Source organism: Lynx canadensis, chromosome B1 (assembly GCF_007474595.2).
Source record: "Lynx canadensis isolate LIC74 chromosome B1, mLynCan4.pri.v2, whole genome shotgun sequence".
Lineage (NCBI taxonomy): Eukaryota > Metazoa > Chordata > Mammalia > Carnivora > Felidae > Lynx > Lynx canadensis.
Genome location: NC_044306.2, coordinates 79,927,576 through 79,950,556, shown reverse-complemented (window position 1 = coordinate 79,950,556; position 22,981 = coordinate 79,927,576). Strand labels below are relative to the sequence as shown.

At 36.9% G+C, this 22,981-nt stretch overlaps 1 protein-coding gene across 1 annotated transcript in view; it reads left to right on the top strand.

Moving 5' to 3' along the window:
* Positions 1–22,981, top strand: part of EDNRA (endothelin receptor type A) — a 57,503-nt gene that overhangs the window by 18,227 nt on the left and 16,295 nt on the right. The window contains exon 3 of the mRNA XM_030312960.1: positions 13,361–13,488. Coding sequence (XP_030168820.1) covers positions 13,361–13,488 — 128 coding nt within the window. The remainder of the gene's footprint in view (positions 1–13,360; positions 13,489–22,981) is intronic.

Here is a 22,981-nt window from a genome sequence, read left to right as displayed (position 1 = left end):
TTCAATCCCTTTTTAGGTTCCTTGATCCTCAGTGCATCCCCTCATTCTGTTCAAATTATCTCTTCTCTGCTAAAGACATCCATGATCTATGACTAATGGTTAATTTGGAAAATTTCATGTTATGTATATTTTACCACAGGTAAAAACAATTTTAGGGGGACACCTGGATGGCTCAGTTGGTTAAGCATGCGAATCTTGATTTCAGCCCAGGTCATGATCTCCCAGTTTGTGAGTTCGAGCCCCATGTCAGACTGTGCTGACAGCGTGGAGCCTGCTTGGGATTCTCTCTCTCCCTCTCTCTCTCTCTGCCCCTCCCCTGCTTGTGCTATCTCTCTCAAAATAAATAAAGTTAAAAAAAAGTAATTTTTTAAAAACTATGAACTTAAATGAAAATGTAAAAGTATAAAATTTTAGGGACAAAAAGAAAGAAAATCTTTGGGATCTAGGACTAGACAAAGCAATCTTAGACTTGATAGCAAAAGCACAATCTATAAAAGAAAGAATTGACAAATAGAACCTCCTCAAAACTTAAAACGATTACTCTACAAAGGACCCTCTTAAGAGGATGAAAAGAAACCTACAGACTAGGAGAAAATATTTGCAATCGCCAAGTCCAATAAAGGCTAGTATCTAGAATACATAGAAAACTCTCAAAAGTCAATGACAAAAAAATCCAAGTAGAAAATGGGGGAAAGATACAAATAGAAATTTTACTGAAGAGGACATATAAATGACCCAATAAACACATGAAAAGATGTTCAACATCATAAGCCATTAGGGCAATGCAAAATGGAAACCACAGTGAGATATCACTACACACCTGTAAGAATGACTAAAATAAACATACATTGCTGGTGAGAATGAAAAATTGTAGAACCACTCTAGCAAAGAGTTTGGATGTTTATTATAAAACTAACCAGGGGCGCCTGGGTGGCTCAGTTGGTTAAGCATCTGACTTCAGCTCAGGTCATGATCTTGCATGTGTTCGAGCCCCGCATTGGGCTCTGTGCTGACAGCTCAGAGCCTGGGGCCTGCTTTGGATTCTGTGTCTCCCTCTCTCGTTGCCCCTCCCCCACATTTCTCTCCCTCTCTCTCTCTCTCTCTTAAAAAAAATAAAATAAATATTAAAAAATTAAAAAAAGAAAAACTAACCATGCAATTACTGTCAGACTTAGCAGTTGCACTCTTGGGCATTTATTCCAAAGAAATGAAAATTACATTCATGCAAAAACCTGTCCATGCATGTTTATAGTGATTTGTTTGTAATAGCCAGAATCCAGAAACAACTCAGATGTTCTACAGTGGGTGAGTGGTTAAATAAACCATGGTACATCCGTTTCATGCAATACTGCTCAAGATTAAAAAGGAACAAGCTATTGACATATATATATATATATATATATATATATATATATAATAATTTGGATGAACAATTTTGGATGCTGAGTGAAAAAGCCAATCTCAAATGATTATGTATTATATGATTTCTTTTATAAAACATTCTTGAAATGACAGAGTTATACAGATTGAGGACAGATAAATGGTTACCAGGGATTAGGAATGGGAAAGGGAGGGGAGGTGAGTGTGGTTCTAAGAGGACATCATAAAGGATCCTTGTGGTGAAGGACCTGTTCTATATCTTGACTGGTAGTGGATACACAAACCTACACATGTCATAAAATTGCATAGAACTAAATACAAATGAGTAACATTGGAGGGATATGAATAATATTGCTGGATCATATTAATATAAAAAAATGATTGTACCAGTTGACAGTCCCATCAGCATTACATGACAGTTCCAATTTCTCCACATGCTCACCAGCACTTATTATGGGTCTTTTTAATTATAGCCATTCTAATGATGCATGGTGGTCTCTCATTGTGGTTTTAATTTCTGTTTCCCGAATAGACTAAAGATGTTCAGTATTTTTCATTTTCATGTTCTTATCTATTTTTATATCTACTTTGGTGAACTGTCTATTTAAACCTCTTATACTTTTTAATTTTTGTTAGTCTTTATATTTTTTAATTGTAGGAGTTTTTTTATATATTCTAGACAGAAGTCCTTCATCAGATACATGATTTGCAAATAGTTTTCTCACTCTGTGGCTTTTCTTTTCATTTTCTTAATGGTATCTTTTGAGGAGCAAAAATTTTTAATTTTGACTAAATACAATTTATCAAACTTTTATGGATCACGTTTCTGGTGTCATATCTATGAAATCTTTGCCTAAGCCAAGGTCACCAAAAAAATTCTCCAGTGTTTTTCTCTAACAGTTTTATAGTATTAGCTTTTGACATTAAATCTTTGATCACAGTTTTTGTGTAGGATATGAGGTAAGCATCTAAGTTCATTTTTTTGCACAGGCATATCCAATTGTTCCAAAACCATTTTTGAAAACCCTCTAGTCATTGAATTGCCTTGGCACCTTTGTCAAAACTCAGTTGATGATCAATGTTAAGAGTTTATTTCTGGACTTTCTTTTCTGTTCCAATGACTTCTGTGTCTGTTGTTTTGCCAGTACCATCCTGTCTTGATTAACTATAGTTTATAGTAAGTTTTTAAACACATATTGTAAGTCCTACTTTGTTCTTTCATTTCAACATTGTTTTAATTTTTCTAGATTCTTTACATTTATATATAAATTTTAAGATAAACTTTTTCACTTCCTTCAATTTAGATAGGGATTATATGGACCTTTTAAATGAATTTGGAGAAAATTGCCATCTTCACAATATTGATTCTTCCAATCAATATTGGAATTATCAAATTCCAATATTGTATTATCAAATACAATAAACATGTATTTTAGATCTTTGATTTCTCCAATATTTTGTAGCTTTCAGTACATGTCGTACACTTCTTTTGTAAAATTTATTCCTAATTTTGACACTACTTTGAATGAAGTTGTCTCTTAATTTCATTTTTGGATTTTTGGATTTTTCAGAGCTGGAATATTGAAATGCAACTGGTGTTTGTATATTGCTCTTGTATCTTGTGCCCCTGCTGAACCCCTCACCATTACTCTTGCAGCAGCAATTTTTTTTTGTTGCTAGTGTGTGATGGTGAAAAATACAATGACTATTAAAACAGTTTGGTGCCACTGTCTCTATTTGTGCTAAGGGAACCAGCAGCTTTCCCCACCATTGCTTTTGTACCAACAAGGCAAAAGGCAGTAATCTGCTAGTGTTCTCTTGATCGTACAAAGGTTCTCAGGGATCCTCAGGAGTTGCAGACAACACTTAAAAGAACCACTGATATAGATGATCTCTAAGTACCTGCCCTGAGTCTGAAATTATAGAACTTTAAAAATCTAAGATAATGTTGTTTACCAAACTTGTCTTAATAACATTTGATTAAATAGAACTACCCTACAACCCAGCAATTGCACTACTAGGTGTTTATCCAAAGGATACAGGAGTGCTGATTCAAAGGGGCACATGCACCCCAATGTTTATAGCAGCAGTATTAACAACAGCCGAAGTATGGAAAGAGCCCAAATGTCCATCAACTGATGAATGGATAAAGAAGATGTGGTATATATATATATATAATACTCGGCAATCAAAAAGAATGAAATCTTGGCATTTGCAACAACATGGATGGAACTGAAGTTCCAGCTAAATAAGTCATTCAGAGAAAGACAAATATCATGTAATTTCACTCACACATGGAATTTCAGATACAAAACAGATGAACATAAGAGAAGGGAAGCAAAAATAAAAACAAGGAGAGGAACAAAACATAAGAGGCTCTTAAATACAGAGAACAAACTGAGGGTTGCTGGCAGGGTGTTGGGTGGGGGAATGGGCTAAATGGGTGATGGGCATTGAGGAGGGCACTTGTTGGGATGAGCACTGGGTGTTAGTATGTAAGTGATGAATCACTAAATTCTATTCCTGAAATCATTATTACACTATATGTTAACCAACTTGGATTTAAATTTAAAAAATCATAAGAGAAAAAATTTAAAATAGCATTCGATTAAATGGTTGGTTTTCATGACAGTTAATATTCTTTAGACAAGCATAAGCATCTCTAAGTAATCAAGTCTAGAAAAGGAGTCTTGATGTCACTGTAGGCTAATTACATTAGATTCCAAATTTATATGTTTTCTGTTCTAGGTAGCACTAAAAATAAACGAAATGCTTACACTAGAGGTACAGCACATATCAAATATCAAGATTAGAAGCAAAACTAGCTTATAATCTATTGGTCTTGACTAGCACAACCTAATGTTGTATCATTTCCAACTAACTATAAGTAAGACAAAATAATAATCAAACTCATTTTCAAAACTTTTTTAAAAGCCCTAATTTTATACTACTATTTATAACAGACCCTTGACTGGAAGCTTAAAATAGCTACTTGCCTACTATTTTTTCCTGCATTTTATATATAGTCAGGATTATATTTAAAATATGATGCTTATAGCTCACTGACAAGTGTACTGTATATTTTAGCTTTTCCCTAGAGAGTAATAAAGTATTGTTGATTCATTCAAGGTAAATTAGTCTCAATGCTTCAATCTATGGGATTCCACAGGTTTTGACATCCTTAATCCTTCTGGTAGGAAAAAAAAAGGCAAAAGGACTGAAACAGTCACTGATTGGAAAAATAAAAGAGAATTTGGAAAAAAAATAATTATGTAAAATGAAGGGAAAGATTAAGCTAAGATTAGGGATAAATTGAGTTGATAATAGTTTTGGAGAAACCAGTTATAGATGGAGTTTTGATGTTAAAGAAAGAAATCACACAATTTCTGAGCAGGCAGAGAATTTAGAGATAAGAAACGTTGCACCAGAACTAGATTATTCAGCAGAGGAGGGAAGCAAGCCCAAAGATTTCTGACAGGGCTGAAGCTGGAAGTCAGGATTTCCAACTTCCCCTTTAGGATGTTCCATTCTTCTCTCTTCCCATTAAATATGACTTTTACGGTTTTAATACTCTCTATACCACACGTAGCACTTCCCAGAAGACAGCCAAGCTTCTAAAACTTTAATGGCAAATTGTTAAAATGCATGTCATTCGTATGTGAAGTATTATTACATGACTGGTAATTCGGACATCTTAGGTATGTCTTCCTCTTTCACTTTATGTGTCAGCTACTGGAAATCTTGAAGTTTTATTGTCTAATGAATTTCTGTTATTAAATATTTAAAATCACCTGAACCTCTTGTACTGTAACATGTCAGCTTCAGCATCAACTTTTTTCCTCCCAAAGACACAAGAGTACCATTTCTTCATGCTGCATACCGTACATTAGGTGGGCCATTGTTTCTGTCTACACATAGGATAATTTCTTATGACCACATGTCATACTTGACAATGAAGAACTAACTCCAGTTCTTAAGATTTTGAAGAACTCATGAATGACATGAAATCATTAAATAAGCTGCATGCCTTCAAATATGCTATTGGTTTTTCCTTTTTCCTACTTATCACCAATTCTTGATAAGTCTTTTGTAGCTACTCCCTAAATCTGTATGTGGAGATCTCTACCAGTTTGTTTTGTTTTGCTTTGTTCTGCTTTGGTTTTGCCTGCAGCTTTCTTTTAAACAAGTACCGGCATGTACTTGCATAGAGACTGCTGATTAAAAGAAATAATAAAACATTTTCATTAGGTTTTGTGCCTTGTTTTGTGTCCAGGTCAGAGCACTTGTGGGCTATAATTAACTATGCTTGCACTTTGTTACAAGAAAATGTGAGTCTCCACTCATAACACATGTGTGAAATCTTTTCTCCAGTCAGGAAAAGCTAGGGATCATTTTTTCCAACATAAATCTTCTCTCTGTTATGAATTAAATCTTAAAGTATTGGCACATATATTTGGCACTAACGTGTGTAATTTTGATATTGAGTCCTTCTAATGTTCCTCCTTTAAAGAATTTTAATTCTTCTCCATCATTCTCCATAATTATCCTTTGGTTTTACCCATGCAAAATGAGTAGAAGTCTCAAGGCCCCTGCTTCTAGACTGGTATCCTTACAGCAAACAGAGTTATTCAAAAGAGACATTTCTTTTCATTCCAACGTCCAGGTAACTGAGGCTGTTGAGGATAGGAAGCCCATGTCTTGGGGGAACCATCTTTCTTCTAAGGAAAAACCTTCGTGACTTTGGAACTCTGGTTTCAAAAAGTATTTTTCCTCTTCCCCGCCCCCACCCTCCTCCACCTGGTTGTTGTTAACAGCTATGTATCTCAGATTCTAAAAAAGTTATGACTTCAGCAAAAACGGAAACACTGAATATTCAACAGTGTAAGATACAGACAGCGAGGAGTAGCAACAATCCCATGTTTCCCATGGAAGTGCAGAACAGTGGGAACAGTCTCTCATGGGAACTAACATTTATGATCTGTGACAGGCCAGGCCCTGTTCTAAGTGCCTTTGTGTGGATTAGTTCATTTCATACTCACATGCACCACATGGCGTAGATTCTCTTTTCATGTCCAGTTTTCTCTGAGGCCACAGTTAACTTGTCTAAATTATGCCAGGCTCGGGTTCCAGAGCCTGTTTTCTCTGCCATGGTGCCATACCACCGTCTCCTTCTGTTGAGCTCCCACAGAACGTTGCTTACAGCTCCTTTAGGAACTATTATGTCTGTTCATCTTCCAGGTAATAATTTCCTTGAGAATGAGGTCTTTTGAGCTTGTGTCATCTTCCAGCACTCTGCAGCTGGTGACCTGGATGATCCTTCTTCACATTCTCGTGGAAAAACAGGACAAAACGTAGAGACTGATAATGATAGACTGTGCAAATATCTCACATTTCCAGATACTTACTTCTGCTAATCCCTCTGTATGGATCGTCTCTTCTGTTGCCCACAGAAATCCCCTGACGTAGCTGCCATCACTGTCTTCATTTTCTAGAGGAAGGAACTGAGAAGCAGTGAAGTTAATCAACATGTCAACGTCACACAGGAACATAGCAGAGCCTTAAGTCCAAAGAGAGCTTCAGGGCCCACGCTCTTAACTGCTCTGCCAAGCCACTTGCTTTAATTAGAAGTGCTTCTCCATCCCCCTTGGTCACTGAGGGCACCCAGCACCAGAATTGAGAACATTTATGGAGTTGCTGCTATGCTCTGCATTTGTCATACACTTCAAGTTTGGGGCTGGTCAGGAGGCAAGAGGAGCCTGTCAAAGGAATATGTGTATGGATAGAGCAGAGGCCATGGATTTTACTTCATTTATCTATATGAAAACCCTGCCTCAACCCTGAAGCAATTAAAACATAAAGGAAAAGAAAACTCCATGCTCAGTCATGCAGTGATTTATTTTATTGCATCTGATTTGAGATTTGCAACAGAGAGCATGTTTTCATTAAAGGCCTTTCCTGGGCATTACAGGCATTATAATTAACTCAGTCTGTGCTATTGGAAGATATTCTTGTTTACTACAGATTCAACTATTCAACTTCTACATCCCAGCCCCTCCCCCAACAAGAAAGAAAACCGTAGGACCTCACGTTTTCAACACTGGTACCTGGTCCATCGTGTTCAATTCCAAGTGACACTACAATAATTCATGTTGAGGAGAGGAGAATATTTAATTTGATATTTTCAGCTACTATAGACTGTGTTCATAAATCTCTCGCTCCTGTCTAGAATGGGTGGAGTGGTGTGAAGGGAGGAAAAGTATCCCTCAGCCGCACCGGATGGGCTGGAAGGAAAATTAGCACACAGAACAATGTGCCACTGGTTTTATTCATCCCATTATTAAGAAGCCATGGCAATAACAAAAGTAATGTCCAAATAATAGCATTAAATGGCAGGAGATAACATCAGGAATAGACAAAGAGGGGTAAATTCATTTCTGTTATCCTTGTTTTCATTAAGTTGTGCATAAATGGGACATTTCCATGTATGATTACCAATTATAGCAGTCCAAAGTAACTAATGTTTATGTAGTGCAGATTCAGTTTGCAGAATTCTTTCACATGTATTGTTCTTATTGAGCCTCTGAGATGGTCATCATATCATTGTTGGAGGAATGCGAACCACCCCATTTAACAAATACAGAAATGGGACTTACAGGGGTTTACCCAAGGTCACACAGGAACAGGTAGATCTCGGACTTGAACCTGAGTCCTCTGAGTTCACAACCTAAGTTGAATTTAGGGGAAAAACAGCCTTTTTCGGTAGCGCCAAGCTGATGAGGTCTGAAACATTAGGCTACAACATGAGGGTCTTGCGTAACAGTCAAGCCACCTGGTACCGAACTGTACTTTTACGTACTGAAGCCTTTAGGGACTACTGGGGTGAAGGGGCAGTGGGATGCTGCCCCTAAACTACTGTGATTTTTTAATTTCATACGTTTATGTTATAAACTATTTCTGCTTCTCCCCTATCTGGCTGTCAGCTGTCAGTTTTTGTTGATCGCTGTGCTTCTAGAGCAGTGGTTCCCCAAGTTTGGTTGATGGAACAGCACTATCAGCATCACCTAGGAACTCATGAGCAATGCAAATGCTAGGTATCAACTGTACTTCAATAAAAAAATAAAAGAAATAAAATAATTAAAAAAAAGAAATGTAAATTCTCAGGCCTCATCTCAGACCTACTGAATCAAAAAGCTCTGGGAATAGAGCCCAGCAATCTGGTTTAACGAGCCCTCCAGGTAATTCTGATGCTTTGAAAGCTTGAGAACCACTACACTAAGCAATGATTCTCAAACTTGGCTGTACATTGGAATCACCTGGGAGCTTTAAAAACTACTGAGGCTTGTGTCCCAACCCCAATGATTCTGGCTTATTGGTCTATAATATGGTTTTCAACCTCAGCACTATAGGCATTGCGTGCTGGATAATGATTCACTGGGGAGGCCTATTCTCTACCAGCTAGATGTTAGTAGCCTCTGTCCTCCAACACAATTGTAATTACCAAAAATGTCTCCAGAAATTGCCAAATGTCCTCTGGGGGCCAAATTGCCTCAAGATGAGAAGTACTAGTCTAGGGGCATGGCCCAGGTACTGGGATTCTTAAAAGCTCCCTAAATCATTCTAATGTACAGGCAAGACTGAGAACTATTACTCTGGAGAGTTCCCAGTAGTGAGGAGCTCTGGATGTGCAGTGGACTGAGGAACAATAAAAGCTAAACTTTATAGCATTGAGTATAAAGAAAGAATAAATCAACCTGCAGTGAAGAGTCCAGCAGTTTGCCTGTAAGTAAAGTACATGAGCTCTAGGGCATAAATTTCATGTCATCCAATGGGCTTCTTACATTTTTGCTTACTTTCCGTTTGTTATGTTCCAGAAAACTGACATAAACAGGTACATTGCACATAACTAAAACATCCCAACACAGTAGACATTGCTTTCTACTAAATATAGTGGTGGACAGAGATCCTACTTTTGGATCTAGTCGTTCTACAAACAGGGTGCTTATGAGCATACCTTGTGGTACAAGTCCTTAGGTAAATCTGGTTTTGACAGGCTAAAAATGCAGCCTGTCAATTTTATATTGACTTTGACATAATCCAAATCAACCACACACATACATACATATACATTCATATTCAATGTATACATTCATTTCTGCCATTTTAGAGGTATTTGAGTTTTCAGGTGATGATCAGGGACTTTAACAACATATATTTCAACTGTAGAAAATCCCCCAGGCTAGAATCAAGGAAAGGATCCTTCAGTAAAATCCATACCCAGCAGATTGCCCTATGCTCCTTCAGCAATTGTTCTGTGGTGTTCCTCTGTATCCCCTTGAGAATGAGATTAGACCATGGGACGCACATCATGTTCAAGTGTCTGCTCTGTGGCTCTTATCAGGCTGGATAGTCTCATCACAGCCCAGACTGAGAGGTCTCCAAGCACAGAGTTTCTGGCAGCTCCTGTTTAACCTGAAATCTTAAATAGAACAGTATTCTCCCACTTCCTCAAACGACTCATTCACAGGTGTGTGGTTTCTTTCAATGTGAGGAATGGAAATACTACACTGGGATGCTGATAAACAACTTTTAAGTAGAAAGTAAATTACAAGATGGATGTATTTTCAGGGCAAAAGTGGTACTAATTTCAAAATATGAAAATATTGGCTTCAGTTAATGAGTTGGGATTATTAATTCATTCAACACCTACTATGTGCTAGGACCTGTGTGATGTCCTTGGAAGTTATAAATATGAGGGTTACATAATAGCATAGGCCCTTATATGGCAAAAATAAGCTATGACTGCCCCAAGGTGCCCAGTTAACCCTTGAACCAATCTAACTTGTCTGTTTGTCAGACTAGTTTGGTTTTTCTTTCAATTAAGTGATAGTAGCTTGTTAACATTAATGAAATCAACCAGTTCTTTTGCTCTATAAGATTTATCTTATACAGTTGCCTATCTCTTCCTATCCTAGTCTAAATTCTTTCATGGATATGCTTTTAAAAATCCAAACCTTTTAATTAGACAATAGAACTGCTTACCAGAAAAGTAGGCAAAAAAGATCATAAAAGACTGTTAAAAGGTATTATTTCCATATGTTCCCACTTTTTTTTTTAAGGGCATAGGAAGTTTTCTGGAAGAAAACACACTTAACAATTAACAATGGATGCCTTTGGGCAGGGATTTTAGGGGCCTTGATTTTAAGGGAGACTTGCTTTTCATTACATGTTTTTATACAGCTTTTTACCATTTTAAATCTTGTGTTTTTAATTTTAAATGCTAGTAAATAACAGAAAGGATGCATTCCCAGCAGTCTTTCAGAAGTTCTAAAATATCTCTTCTAAATAAGAGAAAAATAGGTGAGCTACACTCTATGCCTCTTTGATTCCCTCTTTTTTTTTTCTTTTTTTGTATATGCTTTATAGCTAAAACAGAGTGAGCTGAGACTTGGAATGTAAAATTACCCCCACACTAGTTCCATGAAGAAAGAGATTAATAAGCAGAACCTGTTTGAGACCGGGTAGTTAATGGGGGCCTCTTTGAGGAAGCCACCTTTAATCAGAAAAGGAAGAAGTTGCGACAGGCAGTGGCCTAATTTCCCCTGGCTACATTAGGACAGTTACTTTCCATACATTCTTTCAGAATGAAGTGGATATAGGTTTTAGAAGTCTCCTTGTGATTGTCCGGAAATTTCCTCCAATGATTTCTTTCATTTCCCTTTGTCTTTAATTCCCAAGAAGAATCAAGGTCCACTCCAGGAGAAAAGAAAAGATAACAACATACATAACAAAGCATCTCCTTATGTCAAAGAAAGACAATTCTATGATCTCTTTGGTGCCCACCAATTCTATAGTATCTTTCCCTTCAGTCCTTCCTCTATATCTACCCCCATCTGGCAAGCATGAAAAAGGAAAAAACTCAAGGGCCAGAAAGAATACATGCTCAGTTGTGTTTTTTTCTGTATCATTTTTCTTAGCACTTGTCATTTATTCCCTCACAGGACCTCAGAGTCTCCCTTGTTAAGCAAGAAACATCCTTTTCTCTGATTATTGGATGTGTGAATTGGGAAATCCATCTATGTGGATTTCAGGATCCTCTGTTTCTGAAATGAACCAACTGTAACAGCTAAATTACTCCAAAGCATATCCTATAACAATCCCTACACATTTCATTTACATCTCTGTAATACTTCAGTGGAGAATTACACTTGTAGGACAAAATACTAAACTCTCTATAAAAAGTAGTTTTCAGGTTTTCTTTTCTTTATAGGGGAAGAGTCATCTCAGAAATAGTGTTTTGTGTCTTGCATCAGCATTAACAACCAGCAGTCAGCCATGGTATAATATTTGTTAGCTTCATGAAAACTGTCAGAGTTTAGGGCAATGTTTCTGTGAAGAGCCCATCAATTGTTCTTGGACAAAAAGTTTATGTGGAAATTCTAAGAAGACACCCACCAAGACTGATCAGAATGCAAGGAAAAAGAGATGAGAGGCAAAATTGGATTAAGGACAAGGTCCTTTCAGCAAACTATTCAAAAGAAAAGGAAATGTGTTTTAAGTGTTTAAGAGAGAATTTCTGGAATAAGTCATACAAGGTCTTAGCCATAAAAATAGGATTTTAGGGGTGCCTCGGTGGCTCAGTCTGTTGAGTGTCCTACTGTCACTTTCAACTCAGGTCATGATCCCAGGGTCGGGAGATCAAGCTCTGTGTCTGGCTCTGTGCTGAGTGTGGAGCCTGCTTGCGATTCTCTCTCTCCCCCTGCCCCTCCCCCGCACTCATGCTTGCGTGCATGTGCTCTTGAAGAAGAAGAAGAAGAAGAAGAAGAAGAAGAAGAAGAAGAAGAAGAAGAGGAAGAAGATTTTAGAGTGCCCTATATTACTAAATTCAAAATGAGTATCATGTTAATGGCCACATTGACCATGAAATTAAGCCTTACATAGTCTTTTAGAAATGACAGAACAGAAATTCAAAGCTCAACTCAGAGTTACTAAGGCAATAGGTACTTTGCAAAAAAAAAAAGAGAAAAAAGCCCCATTTATCAAGTTAGTAGGATAGTGTTTCCTAATGAGTGGAGTAGGTTTCAATTCTGAGTTACTAAGCAAAAATTAGAAGGGAAATCAATACCATTTTTACTCTTGAAAAGACATCAAGTATTCAGCAGGGACTTCCCTTTTAGGTAGCTGAGCTATTATTCAAGCCCATGCTTTGGGTATAATGCCTAATTAGATAAATATCAGCAACTCACAGGGGACTTTATATTATTGCTACTTACCGCAGCCACTAGAGGGTATCCATCCTTTCCTTCCAACAAAGGTTTTAAATTGTCAACATAGAATAGATTTGCCTGCAAATGCCACAAACAGATCACAGTAACCACCTTTCTCCATATGATAAAGGGAAGTTTAAGCCTAAATAAAGAAAGACCACTTGTGACACACATAGTGAAACAGAATCAGCCCTGTAAGCTAAATTCAAAATGACTTTAGGGTGTTAACCAGCTAACAAGTCAGTGCATCCTAAACCACTTCCTTCTCCCAGGATTCTCCATAACCTCGCATTCAGAGCCTTTGCTGCTTGTCTGGAGATAACATAATCTTCCAGCGCTGCTACTTGAAAACAAGCTTTACTCACGGTTTAATAAAAATAGGTAAGAAATGACTGCCTGCTTCTCATTCAAGCTGTCACCCAAACCCTAACCTTTTGCTACTCTTTGAAAAGTAGGCAGTATGACTACTTCACATAAGATCAAAGGTTCATCTCTTCTATTATTGTATTTATCATTCTCAACATTTTCCCAGATTAAAAAAATGCTACAGCTTTAAAATATTTTTTTAATTATAATAATACTCTATCGCTGCCATGCTAACTGGAAAGCATAATGAATAATGAAATTTAGAAGTTTGGAAGATCATTAGATATGTAAGTGTCCATGTATTCCATGCCAGCTCTGTCATTTCTTACCGTGGTGTCTCCTTTTTTCAGCTGCTGGCTGGGCGCTGGCCTTTTGATCACAATGACTTTGGCGTATTTCTTTGCAAGCTGTTCCCCTTTTTGCAGAAGTCCTCAGTGGGGATCACCGTCCTCAATCTCTGCGCTCTCAGTGTTGACAGGTAATGTGGTTCTTGCCCTCTACTCTTGTTACATTTAGAAAAACATTTTCTCAAAAAGAAGACAAAAAGCCTTGAGAGTTGGTGGCCAGGACAGTTGTTAATTAAAATATCAATAATTAAAGTGAATTAAAATATCAACAATCTTGCCCTACTGTTGAGAATTGCTTTACACATTTGCTGGTTATTAGCCATCTTTAGTGCAGGGGATTTGTATTTAGAGCATTTTGCCAGTTATAGCTATTTGGTACCCTGTGGCAACAAAGGAAAAATGAACATATTAGATGGAAGGAACTTTAGAAAAGGAGATTTTTGGACATGCAAATCCTATATTTTCAATGGTAGATTTCTCATTAGAAAAAAGAAGATACCATTCGATTATATTTATAATGCTTGATTACTTGAGCTGAGTGGTGAATACATAATATTGTTTTATTCTTCTTCTGTGTTTCTTTGAATGCCTGAAATGTATCATAATTTTTTAATGTTCTTTTTTAATGTTTATTCATTTTTGAAAGACAGAGAGAGAGCACAAGCAGGGGTGGGGCAGAGAGAGAGGGGGACACAGAATCTGAAGCAGGCTCCAGGCTCTGAGCTGTCAGCACAGAGCCTAATGTGGGGCTCGAACCCACGTGAGATCATGACATGAGTTGAAGTCGGACACCTAACCGAATGAGCCACCCAGGTGCCCCTGGAATGTTTCATAATTTTTTAAAAAGGGCAACAACAGAAGCACCCCTTGATCAGATTCTGAAAAACCCATCAAGTATATCTTTCTGGAATTCTCCTCAAACATGGATGTTAAGACTTCTCTAAAGGAGTACTTCTAGATGGTATTTTCCTTACCGTCTAATTTTCATAGCAGGATCTATAAAAAGTGATAGAAGAATATAGAAGAAAATAGACTAATATCTTTTTGATCACTGGAAAAGGAGGGCTTTGGAACTTAAAAAAGATGGTATAAATTCTGAATATAATTATTAAAAGGATTTCAGGAGATAAAGTTTGAAAATATGAATATCAAACATTCATAAATTTAAAAAACAAATATAGCAATAAGCTGGGGGAAATATTTGCAGCAAATACTTGTAGCAAAAGCTACAACATGTTAATATTCTTGGTAATTAAAGAGGCCATACAGATAGTCATTAAAATCATAAGACTTCCATATAAAAAGAGCACAAATATAAAAATACCAATGAAGAAGTTTGAATGACTAATTAGCATATTAATAGTGTTCATGTAATCAAAGAAATTCTAATTAAGAACATGTTTCTTAATATCTGGTGGGAGTAGAGATTTAAACACCCCTTCAGGGGGGCACCTGGGTGGCTTAGTTGGTTGGGTGTCCAACTTGGACTCAGGTCATGATCTCATGGTTCGTGGGTTTGAGCCCCACGTCGGGCTCTGTGCGGACAGCTTAGAGCCTGGAGCCTGTTTTAGATTTTGTGTCTCCCTCTCTCTCTGTGCCCCTCCCCTGCTCATGCTCTGTCTCTCTCTCTCTCTCTCTCAAAAATAAACAAACATTAAAAAAATAAAATAAACAGCCCTTCAGGAAGATAAAATCCTATATACACTTTTGCCTTCTGACCTGGTAATTACAATTTTTAGGATTGATTCTGAGAAAACATTCCAAACAGAGAATTCACGCACAAAAATTTTCTTTACAATATTATTTACAGCAAAATACAGGAATCTTATTGTTCCATGTTAGGCCAATGGAAAGGAGGTCATATATAATTGACATGTACAGGTATATGAATATAAAATTCCTTAAAGGAAACATGATAAATATTATTAGTAGTTATATCTAGGGATGGGGGATAGGTTTTTGTAATGTTCTTCTATGAGTAGGAAAAAAATCTGAAAGTTTATTTACTTCTATTACCTATTACCCATTTTCCTTATTTATTCTATGCCATTTTATGCATTTTATTTTTTCTCATTTATGCAGCTCATTCCTATGACTGGTGTTCTATATCAAGACTAATTTTCTATGGGCAGGCAGCTCTAAAACACAAGCACATACAGGCACATAAACATGAACACAGAAGTTTGTATACATGGAGAAATACATGTATATGCCCAGCCCAGAGTCTCTTCCATCCCTATTGTTGCCTTTACAAAAACACCATCATATTTGGGGAAAATAGCATTTTATATCAAAATTAAAGTTTGTCTCAAGGGCTTTAAAAACCAGGATGATAATGAGTGTTAGGAAAGAGGAATTTAGCATCGTAAAAGAAAACTACACCTCTGAGGAAACATCTAACTAAAAGCCAAAGCTAGATAAGATTAGCATATTACAAAAAAGAACGAGAAATAAAATGAAGACAAGGAGAATTCTTGTTTCCTATAAATAATAAAAATTTTTAAGATATCTAAGTATAATCCCCTGATAAGCATTAATAAAAGAAGAAGCCAAAAGAGAGGAAAGAACTAATCATCAGGGAGGTGCAAATCAAAACCACAATGAGCTATCACCTCACACCTGTCAGAATGACTAGTGTCAAAAAGACAAGAAACAATAAGTGTTGGTGAGACTGCAGAGAAAAAGGAATGCTTTTGCACTGTTGGTGGGAATGTAAATTGGTGTAGCCACTCTGGAAAACAAAATTGAAATTCCTCAAAAAACTAAAAATAGAATTACTATATAATCTAGCTATTCCAGTTCTGAGTATTTATCCAAAGAAAATGAAAACACTAATTTGAAAAGATACATGCACCCCTATTTTATTGCAGCACTATTCACAATAGCCAAGATGTGGAAACAATTCAAGTGTCTATCCATGGATGAATGGATAAAGATGTGGTATATATAAACAATGGAATATTAGTCAGCCATAAAAAAGGATGGATCTTGCCATTTGTGACAACATGGTTGGATTTTGAGGGCATTATGCTAAGTGAAAAAAGTGAGACAGAGAAAGACAAATACTTATGATCTCATTTATATATGGAATCTAAAAAACAAAACCAGCAAAACAGAAAAAAATGAGCTTAGAGATACAGAGAACAAATTGGTGATTGCCAATGGGCAGTAGGGGTGAGGGTGAAATGGGTGCAGAGGGTCCAAATTATTTCATAACTTCCAGTTATAAAAGAAATAAGTCATGGGGATATGATATACAGCATGATGACTGTAGTTAATACTGTGATGCATATTTGGACTTTGCTAAGGGAGAAAATCTGAAAAGTCCTCATCACACACACACACAATCCTATAACTGTGTGTGGTGATAGATGTTAGTTAGACTTATTGTGGTGATCATTTCACAATTTATACAAATATTGCATCATTATGTTGCATACCTGAAACTAATATAATGTTTTATGTCAATTATACCTCCATAGAAATAAATAAATGTTTCAAAAAGAATTTAGTAAGCAATGTCGGCAAACTGTCATCCTTGTGATTTATTTCCTCGCTACAAAATTTAGAGTCTTTTTGTGAATAGTGTTATGTGGCATGGTTTAGTGGTCCCTTTTATATTTTATATAAATCTATGTCATACGTTTTTTGTTGATGAAAATATTGTAAGGTACTTATCCCCTAGTGACATACTGTATAATAAATTATCCTAGATTGAGAAGCATAATTCATAATTTAGTTCAGCAGGGGCTCAGGCAGGAATGAGGTGATGGACAGACATGATGAATAAGGACTGGCTGCTGTCCCTTAGGAGTCTTCACGCTTGTGAAGATGGCAACCTGGAGACATGAGAGAATGAAATATTTGATGAAGGTATTTAGGCTATGGGATTCCTAAATCACCTAAATCTTCAAAACCCTGCCTTCCTTCCCAAGTTCACATTGTTCTGCCCTCTCTTTCTTCCTTGAGGGAATCTCAGGGAACCATTTTGCACAGCTTCGTTCTCCCCAATAGAAACTCAACCTCTGAAGGGGGTGGACGGGGGGGAGAAGGTGTAGGATCACCTCACCTTACCACTTCCTCCCCACTCCCATCTCAGGCATGGAGAAAAATGAAATAAATGTTCCATCACAAATGATCAGTTGTATATCAAATAAAATGTTCTTGGTTAAAAAAAGAAAAAAATGACATCAGGCATCTATTTCATTAAGACTTGGGCTCAGTTTCAAATCAAGATCATGAACCATTTAAAATTCCACTCCCACAAAAATCTGCCTTAACCTAGGAGATTTTCCTTGGTAATAAATGCTTTGTTCCCTGGGTCCTTTCTTTATTATTTTTACATTTCATTTGGTACTGACTCTAAGTTTTGGGATCTGAATATAGGGAATCTCTTCTGACATTTCTATTTCAAAAGCTTTCACACTAGAGAATGAATCATTCGCACTTAATTCCAGAAGATAAGATACTATTTGCTTTGAGTCTCGATTTGGTTGCATTATATTCTACTAAAAATTAAAAAAAAAATCCTTCTTTAAGAAAATAAAAATAAAACAAGAAGTAAAAAGAGGGAAATTGGAACCTATTACAAAACAATTTACAGTTTGGGAATCCCTGCTTTCCTCTTATGAACTGAATCAAATTTATGGCTCAGGAAGAGTTCCCATTCTTTTCTAAATATATTTTAAATAAAAAATGATGAGAAGAACAACATATTCAAGTTCTGTACAATTTCTTTTTTTTTTCTTCTTTGGGAAGACAATATAATAAAGAACGTATTTCACAAGTTGATTTACAGATTTAATAATCTATAATTTACAGATACAGTAAGAAAGGAAATGTTTTCCCACAACAATGAATAATAAAATGAAAACAACTAGATGAGAAAGATACTTGTAATTGATGTTTATGAACAGAAATTTTAGCCCAAAAATATGTATGCAAGAGAGATATTGGTTAATAAAGGCAACAGCTACTTTGTAGTGGAAGCATGGTTAAAGAATATGAATGTATGGTTATGTAAGAAGAACTATATCAAATGTTATTCAAAAGTTAAGCTTCCAGAAGAATTTCAAATTTTGTGAATTAGAGCAACAATGAGGTGTCATCTTAACTATAATTAGTAAAAATAAATCAATTTATTTATTTTATTTTATTTTTTATTTTTTTTTAAATTTACATCCAAATTAGTTAGCGTATGGTGAAACAATGATTTCAGGAGTAGATTCCTGAATGCCCCTTACCCATTTAGCCCATCCCCCATGCCCACAATGCCTCGAGCAACCCTCAGTTTGTTCTCCATATTTATGAGTCTCTTCTGTTTTGTCCCCATCCCTGTTTTTATATTATTTTTGTTTCCCTCTGTGCAATTTCTTTTAAAAAAAAATGTTTATTTATTTTGAGAGAGACAGCAGGCGTGCGAGTAGGGGAGGGGAAGAGAGAGAGAGGGAGAGAGAGAATCCCAACTAGGCTCCACAGAGCCCAACACTGGGCTTTATCCCACAAACTAAGAGATCATGACCTGAGCCAAAAATCAAGAGTCAGATCCATAACTGACTGAGGTTACCCAGCAGCCCCTGTACGATTTATTACTTTCATCGATTATTCAATGAATACAGAAAACTGAAAGATGGAAGAAAAAAATCTACCTTTCTCACTATCAGCTTTCAATCTGCAGAGGATAAACAAGAGAGTAAGAAGAAGCCCATAACTTGCCCCAGAAAGGATGAGCCTTCATGGTTAATATCAACTATGGACCTGTCTCAGCTCTACCTTTTCACTAATTCCTCTTCAAATCTAGCTCTTATTGATTTTTACTTTGCATCCTTAGTCACTTAAGAAAAATAAAACCAGAATTTCAGAGAAAGACTGAGGAAATTTAGAAACAACTTTGACCCCTCTTCAGATTTATCAGTGAACATTTTTTTTAATGCTAAGGTAGTGTACTCATAACACCAGCCATTACCAACAATTAAAATAGGTGTTTTTGTATGCCATAAGTGACAAATTTCAGATGTTACTTTGAGTTTGTTTGAGGGGAAAAAAGAGGGGGCAGGGAAGGGAAGAGGGATTCAATGCTGTTCTTTGTAAAGTTAACTGTCTTGTTTAAAGTGGAAGATGACAGGGTCAGACCAGTAAAAGGGTCTGGGTACAGATCCAACTTGTAGTTAAAAATTGCCTGTGGAAGGAGATTGTAAAAAGATAAAACTCTTTTAACAACGGCTCCAGGAGTGATGTATAATTAGATACCTGGAAAAGTTGCAGAGACCTAGTGATAAGGCAGTTTTGTTTCATAAGCCTCAAACTCAAAAGCCAATGTCAGTTCTTCATCCCAGCATTTTACATAATTGCTCAGTGGTCTCTATGATGTTCCCAAAGGTTTGTCCTAAGTCAAAACATGAAAGTGGTTTTCTGGAAAACCGGTTTTATTTAGACCTTGGACTTGGTTTCTCCTTATTCTTCTGCTGTTCTGATTGTCCTTTGCTGCATGACAATAGGGAAGACATGTAAGAAGAGCCAGAAGAGGGAACCCAGGGACCAGACACAGACAAAGCCAAATGCTGACTATAGAGCATTTGGCTCTATATTTGGGGGTCTGTTCCCCATTGCACATAGTTATTTGTTCTTTTATCTTAATTCTATTGATAAGATCAAGTGACTGGATAATTTTGCTAGCTTATTTTTCTTTTTTTGTTTTGTTTTGTTTTTATTTTTGAGAGAGAGAGACAGAGCACCAACAGGGCAGGGGCAGAGAGAGAGAGGGAGACACAGAATCTGAAGCAGGCTCCAGGCTCTGAGCTGTTGGCACAGAGCTTGACATGCGGCTCGAACTCACAGACTGTGAGATCATGACCTGAGCTGAAGTCAGACGCTTAACCAACTGAGCCACCCAAGCAATCCAGATTATTTTTCTTTGATAACAACCTACCTAACAAAACCTACCTAACCTACCTAACAAAACTTAGCAGCTTAAAACAACCACCATTTTATTATTACCTCACCATATGGTGGGGTAGGAATTTGGGCAATTCTTATGCAACTTGTCACTTTGACTGGGGTCTCCTGGTGGATTTCATCTCGTGGCTCAGCTTGTCTCTTGGGTCCAAGATACATGACTAGCCCTTTGGCAAGAACAAATGGAAGTCTGAGCCTAACTCCCTCTCATGTAGTCTAGCACCTCTTACATTCTCTGAGACAGGCCCAGGGCTTCAGGGTGGAGTCGCTGCTCTGCTCGGAAGCCAGGCCTGAAACCCACAAAGCTTCTACTTCCTTCCAGCTCTACTCAGTCAGTCCAAGCAGTCACAGGCCAGCCCAACTGAAAGACTCTGCCGAAGAAGTATGAAAGTACTCACTGCTATCTTTTAATCTACCATGCCTGGTTTCTCTTTAGAATTCTTCCTGCTGAGGAGACTATAGATGCTGGAGAGGATGTGGAGAAATGGGAACCCTCTTGCACTGTTGGTGGGAATGCAAACTGGTGCAGCCACTCTGGAAAACAGTGTGGAGGTTCCTCAAAAAATTAAAAATAGACCTACCCTATGACCCAGCAGTAGCACTGCTAGGAATTTACCCAAGGGATACAGGAGTACTGATGCATAGGGGCACTTGTACTCCAGTGTTTATAGCAGCACTCTCAACAATAGCCAAATTGTGGAAAAAGCTTAAATGTCCATCAACTGATGAATGGATAAAGAAATTGTGGTTTATATACACAATGGAGTACTACATGGCAATGAGAAAGAATGAAATATGGCCCTTTGTAGCAATGTGGATGGAGCTGGAGAGTGTGATGCTAAGTGAAATAAGGCATACAGAGAAAGACAGATACCATATGTTTTCACTCTTATGTGGATCCTGAGAAACTTAACAGAAACCCATGGGGGAGGGGAAGGAGAAAAAAAAGAGGTTAGAGTGGGAGAGAGCCAAAGCATAAGAGACTCTTAAAAACTGAGAACAAACTGAGGGTTGATGGGGGGTGGGAGGGAGGGGAGGGTAGGTGATGGGCATTGAAGAGGGCATATTTTGGGATGAGCACTGGGTGTTGTATGGAAACCAATTTGACAGTAAATTTCATATATTAAAAAAAACTAAAATTAAATTAAATAAATAAAATTTAAAAAAAAGTCTTCCTGCTGAAATAAATAAATAAATAAAAATAAAATAAAATTCTTCCTGCTGGTATTTTGCCTCCAAACCTCTGCATGGAAGTTAGTTTGTCTATCATATAAGATACATAAATCGTAAAGAAACATTACAAATGATTGCATTTGCTGTTAATTAACAATGTGCATAGGTAAGGATAGAAGTGACACTTACTGGAAGTGGCAACATGGAAGGGAAAATAATAAATTCCAATGTAGACAAGTATCGATAGGCACTTGGTAGAAATTACTGAAGTACTGAAAGTACTTCAGTTACCTTTTCCTTCTCTTGATTCAATAATTCCCCTCAAGATAATTAATCCAGGAAAATCATTCAAAAAGAGAAAAAAAACTATATATACAAACATATTTATAAGTGTGTTATTCACAACCTTGAAACACTAGAATTGATGTGAACTTAGGAGAAATATTTACGTCAACTGTATCAATATCCAGTTATACTGTGTAGCTATAAATTAATAAATGCCATGCTTCTGTAGAAGCATAAGGCCATTTTTTATCATGAAAAGTAGATAAAGCTAAAAATAAAATTGTAATTGATATGGTTATAATATATATTTAGATTATGCTTGTGAGAATAGAAATAGGCAAAGAATAAGAAGAAATAAAAATAGGTTTTGTTGAAGTGGTATTTTTTAATTTGTTTTATTTCATCCTGTTTTAAAGTACATTCAATAATAAATATATTAAAATTTACTTACCATCCCAGGCCATACCTCAAAAATTCAAAAACATGCATTAAATGCCTTTGGCCTTGGAAACATGTAGAAATCTATATATAGACATACACAGTAACAAACATCTTTACATAAATAAAATGCATAATTTATGGGGCGCCTGGGTGGCGCAGTCGGTTGAGCGGCCGACTTCAGCCAGGTCACGATCTCGCGGTCCGTGAGTTCGAGCCCCGCGTCGGGCTCTGGGCTGATGGCTCAGAGCCTGGAGCCTGTTTCCGGTTCTGTGTCTCCCTCTCTCTCTGCCCCTCCCCCGTTCATGCTCTGTCTCTCTCTGTCCCAAAAATAAATAAACCTTGAAAAAAAAATTAAAAAAAATGCATAATTTATACTTTTATTTTGGCATATCACATGACAGGGTACAAGGTGATGTCGTGGGAAAAGACTCCCCTGGGTGTTGGCAGACCAGAGCCCTAGTCCGGGCTCTCCACATTCACAGGAGATGAGGCAGACGATATAGTAACACTCCAGTCCTCAGGTTCCCAACTGGTAGAACATGAAGGGGAGAAAGATCACCCCAAGAGTCCCTCATGGTTTTTTAATTATTTGCTTCTAGGATTCTAAAAGTATTAGCTTTTTGTTTGTTGTCTGTCAAGGCTGCCTTAAAAAATAAGAAAATGCTCAGAATGTAGTGTGCTTTATTGGCTGATAAAGATAAATGCATGGCCAGAAAACAAAGACATTTACTTCGACAGATATTTATTTGGCACCTATTGTTCTAGGTATCG